A 13,913-nucleotide genomic window follows, 5' to 3' on the forward strand; every position below is an offset into this window, starting at 1 on the left:
GAGGCTGGGCTCAGCCTTAGAGATAGGGGGAGGAGTCAGACATCCGGAGGGAGCTTGGAGTAGAGCCGCTGCTCCTCCGCGTCAAAATGGGTCAGTTGAGGTGGTTCAACATCTGATCAGGATCCTCCTGGGCGCCTCCTGTTAGAGGTGTTTCAGGCACGTCCCACTGGTAGGAGGCCCCGGGGCAGACCCAGAACACACTGGAGGGATTACATCTCATCTGGACTGGGAACACCTTGGGGTCCTCCTGACGAAACTGGAATGCTTTGCTGAAAAGAGGGACGTCTGGGGTGCTTTGCTCGGCCTGCTGGCCCCTGATAAGCGGATGACAATGAATGGATGAAAAACAAGTATTGCAACAGTCAGGAATCACAGAAATAAAAAAGAAATGTACAATTAAGAATATATGTAAACTTTATGTTGCCGCCCAGACTTTGGCCTCCTTAACTTTCCTCCTTGTCTCGCAGTGTTTCTCCCTGATGCTGCCGGATGCCATTAAACTATAACGGCAACCAGCTGTGTATCATGGCGACGTCAAAGGACGCCTTTTTTCCTCGGTTTCTGGCGCTGCAAGTCACTGCCCAAGCGCTGGATTTCAGTGACTTCGGAGTGAGACCAGGCTCCCTAAATCGTACACACTGGACCTTTAAAATCAAAAGAGCTGTGCAAAATTTAAAAACAAGAGAGAATGGAATGTTCAAAATATTGACTGCAGAATGTGCAATTGTTCACAATTCAAAAAATACGTGCAAAAATAACTCATACCGGTAACTATGACATCCCATAACCTAGCAGTGACTCCATTTCTAAAATGGCGTGTGGAAAACGAGTTCAACACTTATTATCAGCTGTAGAAACAGGAGTCATTCGACGGAGTCAGCAAGCTTCATAAATTATGACGAAATATTTGAATTTGTTTTTACTGTTCAAGCATGGAGCCTCTGTTATTTCCTCTTCCTCCAGCTCGGCCCTTTCCTTTGACCTCATGTCCTCCTGCTTCCTCCCATTCTTTTACTCTCCACATGGAGAATGAAAAGGAAAGTTGCGACAAGACTTTGAGGTTTTTCAGTGTTTAAAAATGAACCAGCAGAGCCAAAGATAGAGACACTGTGCTGTTGGTGAAGCTGCAGGCGTGTGAGGTGAGTTCTTTGGCTTGATTCTGTTCGTGATTTCTCTTTATAAATAAACTGTGAGACTAACAACTGTTATTGCCGAAGTTAACCTCACAACCAGCGTTGTGGAAGCCAAGCTTCCAGTTCCTTCACACTGGACGAAGTTGAACTACAGCAAAGCTACCTGAGGGAGAGACATAGTTTGGTTCATTAAAGCTATGCAGAAAAAATATTTCAAACTACTTTGGCATACATAACCCCAGAAATAATAAAATACCCCATTATTCATGGGAAAGTGCAGGAACGAGCTTTAGTTAATTTTTTTTTACTTATAAACATAAAGGTAACAATTTGCATGCATCTTCTCGAGTAGTTCCAACTCTGGCCTTTGAGAGTAAATCCTATGAGTCCTTTATAATCTGACAAACTCAATAAGTTTAGTAAAACCAACATGATTTGCTTTCACCTTGAAACACTTACTTAAGTTTATCAACTTCATATTTACTCAAAAGTTGTGTTGATATTTAGCGGTCAGAGCCCCGTCTTACTCTGAAGTCACTGAAGTCCAGTACTCGGGCAGTGACTTGCAGTGTCAGAAACCAACGAAAAAAGGCGTCCTTTAACGTCGGTACGATACATGGCCAGCTGCTGTTACAGTTCAACACTGCCTGGCAGCGTCAGGGGGAAACACGGCGGGACAAGGACAAAAGTTAAACCACCGAAAGTCCAACCGAGGCAGGCAGGACGGATGGTGGATGGGTTCAACAAACACTGACTTTCATCCGTCATCAGTGTGTGGGCTTATTGATGGGTTGGACGTGTGAAATGATATGATGACAATACAAAATACCAGGTTTTAATTCTTGGTGTCACAGATTCAACAAGGTGCTGGAAACATTCCTCAGAGATGTTGGTCCATATTGACATGATGACATCACACAGTTGATCCATAATGAGAATCTCCCGTTCCAGCACATCCCAAAGGTGCTCTATTGGACTGAGATCTGGTGACTGTGGAGGCCATTGGAGTACAGTGAACTCATTGTCATGTTTGAGATGATGTGAGCTTTGTGACATGGTGCGTTATCCTGCTGGAAGTAGCCATCAGAAGATGGGTACACTGTGGTCATAAAGGGATGGACACGCTCAGCAACAATACTCAGGTAGGCTGTGGTGTTTAAACCATGCTCAGTTGGTACTAAGAAAATCTCCCCCACACCATTACACCACCAGCAGCAGCCTGAAGCGTTGATACAAGGCAGGATGGATCCATGCTTCCATCTGAATGTGGTTTTTCCAATCTTCTATTGTCCAGTTTTGGTGAATTGTAGCCTCAGTTTCCTGTTGTTAGCTGACAGGAGTGGCACCTGGTGTGGTCTTCTGCTGCTGTAGCCCATCTGCTTCAAGGTTGGACAAGGTGTTGTTGCTTCAGAGATGCTCTTCTGCACACCTTGGTTGGAACCAGTGCTTATTTGACTTCCTGTTGCCTTTCTATCATCTTGAACCAGTCTGGCCATTCTCCTCTGACCTCTGGCATCAACAAGGCATTTTGGCTCACTGGATATTTTCTCTTTTTGGGACCATCCTCTGTAAACCCTAGAGATGGTTGTGCTGAAAATCCCAGTAAATACTCAGAGCAGCCCGTCTGGCGCCAACAACCATGCCACGTTCAAAGTCACTTAAATCACCTTTCTTCATCATTCTGATGCTCCGTTTGAACTTCAGCAGCACGTCTTCACCATGTCTACATGACTAAACGCTTTGAGCTGTTGCCATGTGATTGGCTGATTAGCTGTTTGTGTCAACGAGCAGTTGAACAGGTGTACCTAATAAAGAGGCAGGTGAGTGTTAAAGGACATTTATAACATTTTAATCATGGCTTAACTCATTCATAAAATCACAAAAACTATAAATTATAAAATCAAGTGAGATTCTAAAAGAGTTGCAGCAGCGTGAGGAGCAAAAAGAAAGAGTGTCAGACCTGTGTGACGAAAGTCAGTTAAAGACTAAAGTGAACAATATGTTTTTAGCTTTCTTTTAAAAATATTTCATGAGCTAGCTTCCCTGATATCTGTGGGTCATGTGTTCAATAGCTTTGGGGCATATTTGACAAAGGCTGCATCCCTGATAATCTTTTGGCTGTTGCTTTAATGTAAACGTAGAGTCAAATATTTGACAGTGCAGCTGTGTGAGCTCGGCTCTCTGTCATCAGACGTACAGGTAAATATAAAGATTCTCTGTCTGCTTTATTGTTAACAATTATGTATTTTTCTGCCATTATTACAGTAAATAATGAGTCTGAGAGACTTGTTGTTTTCAGGAATAAATAAAAGGTGTAAAGTATTTTCAGTCAGCTGGGAGAGAGACCTGTGGAGGATTTAATATTTGGGGTTTTGCCTGCAGCTACAGCCTCACACAATAAGCTCTCTTGTTATTGACCTGAGAGAGAGAAAGGCATGCAGGGGCAGCTGATTAACACAGCAGTGTGTGTGTGTGTGTGTGTGTGTGTGTGTGTTGGAGTGTAATGAGGCAGGTTGAAGCTGTTACGTCAGTGTGGACTCAGTCGACAGGAGGCAGACAAACTGGACGTGCAGCTCACTCTCTGCTGTTTGTTTCCTTCAGGTCGACTCAACATGGCTGAAACACACAGAGTGACGGCGCAGGGCAGGAAGGTGAGTTCACACACACACACACACACACACACACACACACACCTGAGCAACAGGAAGCAGGTGAGGGAGATTACATAAACCAGCCCAGCAGAGGAGCCTGATCAGTACACGTCTAACCCCAACCCCACATCAGACTGACTTTTCTGATCTGCAGCTTTAATTCTCAGGTGACTGAAAACCTGTTCTGTTAGTTTGGACAGAAACACGTTGTTGTCAAACTACCAGAAATGAAACACGCCAACTTCTGGTCAGAACTAACAAAATAAAAGCTGCATCAAATAAATGTGGCAGCATTTTTTAAAAATGTATTAACTAAGTAATGTAAAACAATTCAACATACTGTATTCAGGAGGCTCAGTAGGGAAGTATTTACCTTTTTACAGTAATACTTTAAGCACCATGAAGACAGTATAAATACTTTCGTACAGTTTTGAGGTACTTGAACTTTGCTTGAGTATTTCCATTTTATGTGACTGTACGTTTTACTCCTCTACATTTATGTGATAACTTAAGTTACAAGTTAATAATACAATAAATATATAATTAACTGATAATTTATGTGGATTAATTTACCCAACAGTGTAACAAATAATTTAAAAAAAATGAGTTCCACCTTTATGAGCTGCAACATTAAAGTGATGAACACATGAATGCATCAATAATTTTAATCCTATAATATCAAACATTGTTGTGAAAGAGGCAGTTCTGCATATACTTTTACTTTTGGTGCCTTTTTCATACTTTTACGTAAGATTTTGAATGCATGCGGGGCGTCTGTGGCTTAGTGGTAGAGCAGGCGCCCCATATACACGGCTGTTGCCGCAGCGGCCCGGGTTCGAATCCAGCCTGTGGCCCTTTGCTGCATGTCACTCCCTCTCTCTCCCCCTTTCACACTTAACTGTCCTATCCATTAAAGGCTAAATGGCCCAAAAAAATATCTTTAAAAAAATAATAATAAAAAAAATTTGAATGAATGATGTTTAGCTGTAACAGAGTATTTCTACACTGTGGTGTTACTGAGTAGTTCTTACACCACTGGAGGACACCAGGGTCATGTCCTTGTGTTTTGGGGTTTGTATTTCTTTGTATTTTGGGGTTTTATTGACTTGAGATGGCATTCACAAAGTACAAATAAGTTATATATAATATGCCTGAGTTTCTGATGATTATATAACTCAGTACTGCTAAATCTAAACATTATTGGCAAAATAAATAAATAAATAAAATAAAATAAAATAATTAATTTCAAAAAAGGATTTGGTATTTGGTATGTAACAGGAATATAATATAATAACAGTGCTTTGAAACAGTATTACGACCCTCGTGTAGAGGGATATTATTCACAGAAAATATAATTTAGTTTGACAGAAAATATATAAAGACATTTACACAGATTTTTTTTGTGACTAAAAAAATATTTTTAGAGATTTGAGGTACCAAAGGAAGTGGGACTTGTGGCCTCAGCATTTCTAAAATCCTGATTTTTTAATGTTTTTTTTTTTTTTTTTTTTTACAAAAAACAAAAAGTGATGAATTTTTTTTTTGTCTTTTCAGCTGAATGTTATTCATTCAAAAAAAAAAACTGAGGGTGTTTATTCTAGGTGGTTTATTCTGAATTTGCATTTCACTACATCGAATAAAGGAACTTTCTTTTTCACCTTGGATTCAAACCTGATCTGTGAACCTTTTTAGCAACATGTTCAGAACAGATAGCTTTATTTTGAAGGTAAGACCTGCTGAACTCATTCAACTTCCTGTTTTAGTCAGATGTGACGCAGCGTGTGCTGGTCACAGGGCATGTGACGTCAAGCTATGTGCTGCTTTGACTTCATTCCGTTAAATTAGTGTCAGCATCAGTGAATTAAATACAAAATACAATACAAAACTTTTATGTTTTTTTTTTTTTTCAAATTTCATCGTATTTTAATTTAATTTCATTTTTATTTTATTTAATTTCTATTTAATTTTATTTGATTTGATTTGATTTTACCCAAAACTCTCTGAAGGGTACGAACTGTCTTCATATCAGTTTATGTTACTTGATACTTTAACTTTTGACGTTTTTATAGACAGAGATAATGCTAAATCAAAAAATGTATTCAACTGGGATGTTCTTTATTCTGGAAAATATAAATAATAAAACTATCCTGAAAAATATATAAATATGTAATGTACGTTTTAAGGAAGAAGCTGAAATACAGATACAAGCACTGTGCTCGAGTACAAAATTTGACATACTTATGATAACATTAATAATAATCATTATTTTATACAGCACCTTTGAAAAACACCTGTTACAAAGTGCTTCGCACATGAGGACAAATAAAAGATAACCGAAAACAATCAAATATAAATTCACAGAGTTCACAAATAAAAGTGCACATAAAGAACAGATGACAACAGTTGAGAACTAATTAAGAAAAGTCAGGAGAAAGCCAGACAGTAGAAGTGAGTTTTGAGAGATGACTTTAAAAGAGGGCAGTGAAAAATCTAATGGCCAAGTGATTTCAAACAATCTAAATATCCTCAGTTATTTTTGGAAATGCAGCACTGATCCAGTGAAGTTACATTTATGTTTTGTCCTTCAGAAATGGACCATTCCACAGAGAAGTGCGACTCATGAGAATAAACCGAGTGTTCGTCCTCCCGACACCGAAGCCGAGAGAAATCTGGTAACGTTTTGCTCAAAATTACAATTTTATTTTCACAATGTTGCAGCATGTTTCTCAAAATATTTTTCCCTCACATTGACCCAAAGACTTGATTGAGTTTTAATAATGGTAAACTGAATCAGTGACATTTAAATCTTCTTATAACTCTAAAAAACTAATTATTAATTTCAGCACACTGCTAATTTCATATATGTCTCATTTGATTATCTTTATTGTTTTTATCTTGTGTTGTCAGCAGTTACTCTTTTATTTTGTATTACTCTAATTGCTGATTTGCCGTACCTCAGAGCAATCTACAGGGCAATTAGTTGCTTATCTTCAGTGATGGTATTTTATCTTTTTATCTTTTTGTTGGATGTATTTTCTTAAAATTGCCTCATTTTATTTGCTTGAATTCTGCATGTTTTAAATCCAGGATCAACCATGTAAAGCACTTTGTGACTTTATTTTAAAAAGCATTCTATAAATAAGATTTATTATAATATTATATATTACTAGTATTTCTGTTATTTAAATTAGATGATGTTAATGACTTTGTATTTTACAGCATTTATCATTTTTATTCCATCGATCAGTTTTTTAATTGCATGTTTTCATTATTCTTGTCTTTTGTCTTTAATCAGTTCGACTCCAGAATAATTCATCACATTTTCTGTTCATCTTTTTGTCGTCATTAAATGTTTGTGTGTGTTCAGGTGGTTCCTTTCAGAGGTCACATCACAAGTGGGATGCGGCCAGGGAAGAAGGTTGTGGTGGTGGGTGTTGTGGACTCCTGTCCGGACAGGTAAAATATAACTTCCTCTCTCTTTTATTAATCCGTCCTCCTCCCATCAGTTTCACTGCACTGCTACTAACTGGATACTCATGGTCCCCTGGGAATGAATCATAATGGATATCTTCAGGTGCCACCACCATGCTAACATTCACAACTCACCTACACTTTGGTTCATGAGAGATTTTGAAAACACATGACCAGATTTCAAATAAGGTGAACTAAAGGTGACTGGGACAGTTTTTTTAATTTCCTCCTTCTGTAAGCTTTCTTGCTATTAATTAGAGAAAAAGCACAACAAATACTAATTTTCGATAATACCAAAGATGTTACTGATCCATCTGAGGAGGAAATAAAGTTATATCATATTCAAAGGAGGTGTGACATAATCTTTTGAGTAAACTGACCCCAAATGGCACAGATTATTTCATACTTTATAATTTCAGAAGCACATTCACACACTGCGTTCACTTTTTACAGCGTACACATGTTAACTTAACACATTACAACTACACATAATTACTTTGTGAGCTGGACTGAAGCTACAGCAGCGGCTATGAATGTAGCATTTAGCTTAGCCTTTAGCATCTTAGCGTGTTAGCGGCTAAACAGGTCTCTAATATCTGCCACAGGACACACATAGCTTCAGTTCACACATAATACTAGACTAGTTTTTGCTCTATACATCATGAAATAAAATGACGTAACACCAAAATGTTAAACAAAGGAATTTTTCCCGGGCTAATGAGCTAACTCACCAGAATATCCACGTTAATAGGCGACAACAAAACCTCCTTCACACGGTGACTCAGCACTCCGTCACTCTGCTGACTCATCTCAAACCCACTTCAATTTTCGTAAAGTTATCTTGCCTCTCCAGGTGTAACTTTTCTTAGACACCTGCCCGTTGCCATGGGGGCGGTTACACTTGGGAGGAGTTTTTATAGGGTGTCTACCAGAAACTTGCTCACGATGCGTGTAAGGGAAAATCGAAATTACGTAAACTTTATAACTACTGTAAAAAACCTGGGTTACGACATGAGCACATTTTTTACTGATCTTAGAGCAGTAGTACATCATGGCCATGTTTCCATCAAATGTTTGTACAATATATTAGCTTTGACAATATAATGACCTTATGATTAAAACTAGCTAAAGCTCATGTCTGCAAGTCAGTCCGCGACGCCATGCACCCCAGGGCCCCGCCCCTGCCTGCAGCCCGGCACACGATGCACTGAACCCTGCTTTCTGTCCCTGCAGATGGTGGGCCCACAGGGCCAGGGCTCTGTGTTATTCTTCTGGGCTGAGCCTGACGGGGCCCCATGGCCTAAGACCTGCCCACCAGACGCTCGCTGGGGTGTCTGGGCTCAGCCTTAGAGATAGGGTGAGGAGCTCAGACATCCAGAGGGAGCTCGGAGTAGAGCTGCTGCTCCTTAGTGTCGAAAGGAGTCAGTTGAGGTCAGCGTTGCCAGATAGGAAATGTAGTGTTATTGTACCAGAGACTCAAAATTATCGTATTGTGAGGGAAATTATCGTACACCCGTCATAATAAATAACAAGCCTAATGATGCACTATGGGCAAATATAGTCACTCTTTTTACTTTTTTGGTTTAATTTTTGTCATAGAGAAACTGTATTCATGATACCAAACAAGAAAATAAAGAGTAATCCTGCTTCACTTAGTCTGGTCTAGTCTAGCGTCTCGTGGGGCAGGTGCAGCTGACCATTCAGCCAATCGTGCTCGTTATTCTGAGACAAACGTCACCTGTATCTCTCACTAAGCAAAGCGCGATTGGCTGGAAACATGTCACATGGGAATAGATGCCTTCAGGGTTCACAAAAAATCTACGGCATACTGATTACAGCACACATTCACGAAATGGTCAAATTATCGTACATTTGGCCTTTTTTGGGATTATTGATCGTACATTGTACAGAGGGCCAAATTATCGTACAAATGCGATAATTATCGTACACCTGCCAACGCTGGTTGAGGTGGTTCAGGCATCTGATCACGATCCTCCTGTTAGAGGTGTTCCAGGCACGTACCACTGGCAGGAGGCCCCGGGGCAGACCCAGAACACGCTGGAGGGATATCTCATCTGGCCTGGGAATGAAAGGATCTGGAAAGTGTTGCTGGGGAGAGGTACGTCTGGGGTGCTTTGCTCGGCCTGCTGCCCCTGTGACCCGACTCTGGATAAGCGGTTGAAAATGGATGGAGGGAAAAAATATAAAAAATCTGACCAAAGGTGAGAAAATCAACAAAATGTAGTTATACAGTCCCATTGGACCGTATGTCCCCGTCACCCTTAATTCACCCCACACTGGTGTTTTCAAAAGGATGAACCATTTTGATTTTAATGACACAATGGCATTTCCTCTAGCGCCACCCTCGAGACAAACATTACATTTCTGCCTCTTGAAGTTATGGGTGGGACCGTAGACTTCAATTAAACTCGTTGTTCCAAATGGCATTTTAACCATCAGGATATTTCAGGATTCGGTCTGTAATGGACGCAGACATTCAGCAGGACAAAGACAAAAGAGAAGGGGGGCTGTAGAGTTCAGGAGGCGGAGGGGGAGATGTGAGGTAAAAAATACCGTATGGGGTAAATTTGGGTCAAAAATCACACTCCTTCTTCGAGTCAAATCTTAACACACAGAAATGAAACACATACCGATATCGGTCAGTGTTATGCTCCTGTTTAAAGCCTGGGGGATGATGGGAGTTACAATAAAATGAAACCCTGGTTAAAAGCAGCAGTACAAATGGAAGTATGCGCAACCTCTCATCCCAACTCGTCACATATCACCACCTAGTCAGTGCCATTCATATCTACATATCATATGCGCAGTATCCTTCTGCGTTTGACGTTCCAGGACGGTGTGTCAGTTTACACTATGCAACACAACCTTGTGGTTAGGTTTAGAAATAAACATCATGGTTTGGTTCTACATTCACATGGGGATCGAACACCGGCCTCCTGGGTGAAAGTTCAGGGTGTGTTGGACCCACCTGCAGCTCCTCATATTATTTTGTTATCGGCAGCTTTTCTAAATGACGCCATCCAGCTGCATATCATACCGCCACGTGAGATGCTGTCCGGCCGCATTTTGAATTGACGCCTCTTGGTAGCATCTCATTCTACCGGGAAAGGTGGCTTTTGGCGTTGGTGTCGGACACCAAAGTCACTGACAAAAGCGGTGGAATTTGACGACCTTGGAATGAGAACAGGCTGGTATGTGTATAGTCAAAATGTTAAGGTTTATTTCCAAAAAAAGAGACAGAAAAAGACATAAAAGCCAACAAAAAGTCTTCAGGAAACAACCACGAAGAGAGACAAAATAACTACAACAACAAAAGAGGCAAAACCACCATCTGGGTGTCCTGCTCATATGTAGGAGAGGCCTGTCTGTGCCCAGGGGCCCATTGACTCATAACCCACCCGTGGGTAGTTGGAGTTTGCTGAGAAACCTCTGTTTGCTCTCTACTGTTAATGTGTCCCCTGAATCCTTTATATAAAGTCAGTTAAGTGTCCGATTTATAGCTTGTCTCTCCGTTAGGTTCTACATCGCCCTGACATGTGGTCGTGGAACATCCAGGGAGCCTCCGCCTGATGTGGCTCTGGAGCTGTGTGTTCGATTCAGGGACCGACAAGTCCTGCGCAGAGCCTGCGTGTCCGGATACTGGGGAGACGTCGACAGAGCCGTGCCTTTCTTCCCCTTCATCAGAGACCAGCCGTTCAAGGTACCGATAAACTCTCAATCTGTGTCACTGAGATGTGGCAGCAGCCCCTCTGTGTGGAGTTTGCATGTTCTCCCTGTGTCAGCGTGGGTTTCCTCCAGGTGCTCCAGCTTCCTCCCACAGTCCAAAGACATGCAGGTTAATTGGTGACTCTAAACTGTCTGTAGGTGTGAATGTGAGTGTGAATGGTTGTCTGTCTCTATGTGTCAGCCCTGTGATAGTCTGGTGACCTGTCCAAGGTGAACCCTGCCTCTCACCCAGTGTCAGCTGAGATAGGCTGCCAGCTCTGGCTCGTACATGGAAAATTACAAATTTATTGACCATAACCAAACGTCAGGTACACCTAATTTTTGTTTGTACTGTGACACAGACTTATTCACCACCCAAAGGTGATGAGCATGACAGTCTGCAGAGCTGAAATCAAAAGAATAACAACCACTGGTTCCTTCCAAACGGCAAGTGCAAAAACTGCAGTTCCCCTAATGTCCACTAGAGGCTGGCTCCAAGAGTGAGTCAATCCCCATAGACTTCCATGTCAAAATGCCCAACTTTACAGCAGAAATAAACATGTTTACAGCCTGGTTTGGTCTCTATGGCTAATTTCTCCGTCCCTGATGACTGTACGGGGGTAGTCTCGCCACCAGACAATCAGAGATCTCCGCCTTCTGACAGGGACACTCCTTTCTAAAGTGTGTTTAACACACCGGCAAAAACGGCCGGCAACAAAGCAACGCCTCTTGCATTTTTGAAAAGGACACGCCTACTCAGAAATGTGCGCTCCCCCTTTTCTCGTCCACAAGGAAACAAACACACAGAGAGCTTGAAAATGGATGCCGAGAGATTTAACTCCGTTTTATCAAACGTGTGCTCATCCGTGAAGAAATTTTTTTTTTTTCCAGCGGATGTCTTAGTTACAACATGATTGAGCTAACTGGAGTAGTTTCATGTCGTATCCGACAACAGGAGGCTTTTAACAGATGAAGTCCTGATGTTAGCTTTGCTGCTAGTGTTAGCTGTCCCTGTCAGCTGCAGCCACTGATGTTTTCTAGACATCATGATTTCCCAAAACTGAATAAATACCACACATAGCAACACAAAACTGCTTTGCTAGCTCAATCATGTTGTAATTAAGATATCCGCTGGAAGAGATATTTTTTTCACGGACCGTTTAACGAGTTATTACCTATTACAGACACCGCTAACGGCTAACAGGGCTAACAGCTAACGGTTAGCCCAGCTAAACGTGCACACATAAATAGTAATGTTTGTTCAATCATTGTGTTTATAGACTTTACAAACATCGGATTAGTCTAAATGGTGATACAGTGATGTGAAAAATGTGATATATATATATATATATATATATATATATATGTTATATATATAGCTCTGCTGGTTTTCTACCCGGACTATAGACTATAGAGGCAATCGCCTTGTAAACAACAAGATGATTGCCTCTATAGTCTATAGTCCGGCCGGACGGATGAGTCATGGCCTTGTAAAAGATTATGTTTGTTTCTTTTAGTTGGCGAGATTGTGTCGCCGCAAACGCGACAAACATCCACTGAACTTTGACGGCGTTTTCTGTGAGCACAGCTGAGCCATTTTGTACCACTACACGTGTTTCTAGTCGGACTATGTTTACGAGCACAAGAGTTCAGCGAGCCACCGAAGGACCGCCCTGCAGATTTACTGTTGGTTCTGCAACGTAGGGAGTTTTTTTAAACTCTGAAATTGTATCCGCCCATCTAAACACAAAATCAGGGAGAAAGTCATCAGTCTTTAGTTAAGCAAAGCGTCTAAAGACTGACTTGTGAGTCTATACAGGCGGTGAATTTTTATCTAATTCACCCCTTTACATTTCATTAAGGCTTAAAGTTACGCATATTTGAGTCCGGGCCACTTTAAGACACCTTGCAGAGAGCTAACAGGCTGTCTGCAAGGTGTCACCACATTCTGTGATCCACCCCTCGCTCCTCCGTAGCTCCACCCTCTTGTTCAAATACGTTTGAATTTGAGGCTTCAAAACCACCGTCCACAACCAGCGGGTGACCTCACTGTGGCTACGTCCATTATTTTATACAGTCTGTGGTTCCTTTACCAAACTTTAAATTATTTTTTTCCAACACAGGGTTTTAAAGTTTTAGAAAACAGACGGTCACATGAACCTGTCGCATTTTGCTCTGGTACATAAAATGACACATTTTAAAGCTGTAATGTGATCGTCATGTTGACATTAGTGCAATATCTGACAGGGATGATTCATGTTTGAATCTGTTTCACTTTCACATGTCACAAACATCCACTTGTGTCTCGCCTCTCCTCCCAGATTGAGATTCACTGTGAGCAAAGTCGGTTTCGCGTGTTTGTGGACGGACAGAAGCTGTTTGACTTTCACCACAGATTGACGTCACTCTGCGACATCGACACGTTATGGATCAAAGGAAGCATCACCATCACTAAACTGGCTTGAAATAAAGACTTCAGTGTTCAGTACTCTGCACACGAGCCTCTTTTTGGAAGATGTGGATCTCAAACTGTTTGAGTCATCACTTTGTTGAGTACAAACCTCCTCGTCTGAACATACTCTGTATTCACCCTTTATAGTGCCAAATGTTAAACATGAGGAGAAAGTGGTGTAAATATGAGTAAGAAATATGTGTTTTAAGGTCTACTGAAGGAAACTGTGTGGGAACTGTCATTTTTGACTGTGTAGGAATGTTCGCCAACTTCCCCAAAAAGTCTCAAGAACATTTATAATTTGTAATTGTGATGCTGTTTATTGTTTTGTTGTTGTTTGGTTTCTCTTTCTGTCACTAGAGGCACCATTTTTTATAACATTCAGCCCACAGGACACAACCACTGCAGCTGTATATATTATATGTGTCTCCTACAAATAAAGGCATTGATTGGGATTAACTGAAGGCGACAGACGCCATG

General features: G+C 41.1%; 1 protein-coding gene across 3 annotated transcripts; it reads left to right on the forward strand.

Moving 5' to 3' along the window:
• Positions 1–991: 991 nt before the first annotated feature.
• On the forward strand, positions 992–13,801 carry LOC117254977 (galectin-related protein-like). Of its 3 annotated transcripts, XM_078166515.1 has the most exons (7): positions 1,009–1,139; positions 1,988–2,275; positions 3,735–3,784; positions 6,373–6,456; positions 7,152–7,240; positions 10,793–10,976; positions 13,303–13,801. In XM_078166515.1, exons 3-7 carry the CDS (start codon positions 3,746–3,748, stop codon positions 13,444–13,446), a joined length of 540 nt encoding a protein of 179 aa, XP_078022641.1. In that variant the 5' UTR covers positions 1,009–1,139; positions 1,988–2,275; positions 3,735–3,745; the 3' UTR covers positions 13,447–13,801. The 3 variants fall into 3 exon arrangements, with proteins under 3 accessions (XP_033479361.1, XP_078022641.1, XP_078022640.1); XM_033623470.2 differs by lacking the exon at positions 1,988–2,275 and having other exon boundaries at positions 992–1,139; XM_078166514.1 differs by lacking the exons at positions 1,009–1,139; positions 1,988–2,275 and having other exon boundaries at positions 2,590–3,784.
• Positions 13,802–13,913: the final 112 nt, after the last annotated feature.

Source organism: Epinephelus lanceolatus, chromosome 3, assembly GCF_041903045.1.
Source record: "Epinephelus lanceolatus isolate andai-2023 chromosome 3, ASM4190304v1, whole genome shotgun sequence".
Classification (NCBI taxonomy): Eukaryota; Metazoa; Chordata; class Actinopteri; order Perciformes; family Serranidae; genus Epinephelus; species Epinephelus lanceolatus.

Excerpts from the sequence above, each read along its gene's own strand:
- LOC117254977 (XM_033623470.2), top strand. The coding sequence starts at position 3,746 with ATGGCTGAAACACACAGAGTGACGGCGCAGGGCAGGAAG. Across the intron at positions 6,457-7,151 it reads CCGAAGCCGAGAGAAATCTG|GTGGTTCCTTTCAGAGGTCA; the intron begins GTAACGTTTTGC and ends GTGTGTGTTCAG. Across the intron at positions 7,241-10,792 it reads GTGGACTCCTGTCCGGACAG|GTTCTACATCGCCCTGACAT; the intron begins GTAAAATATAAC and ends TCTCTCCGTTAG.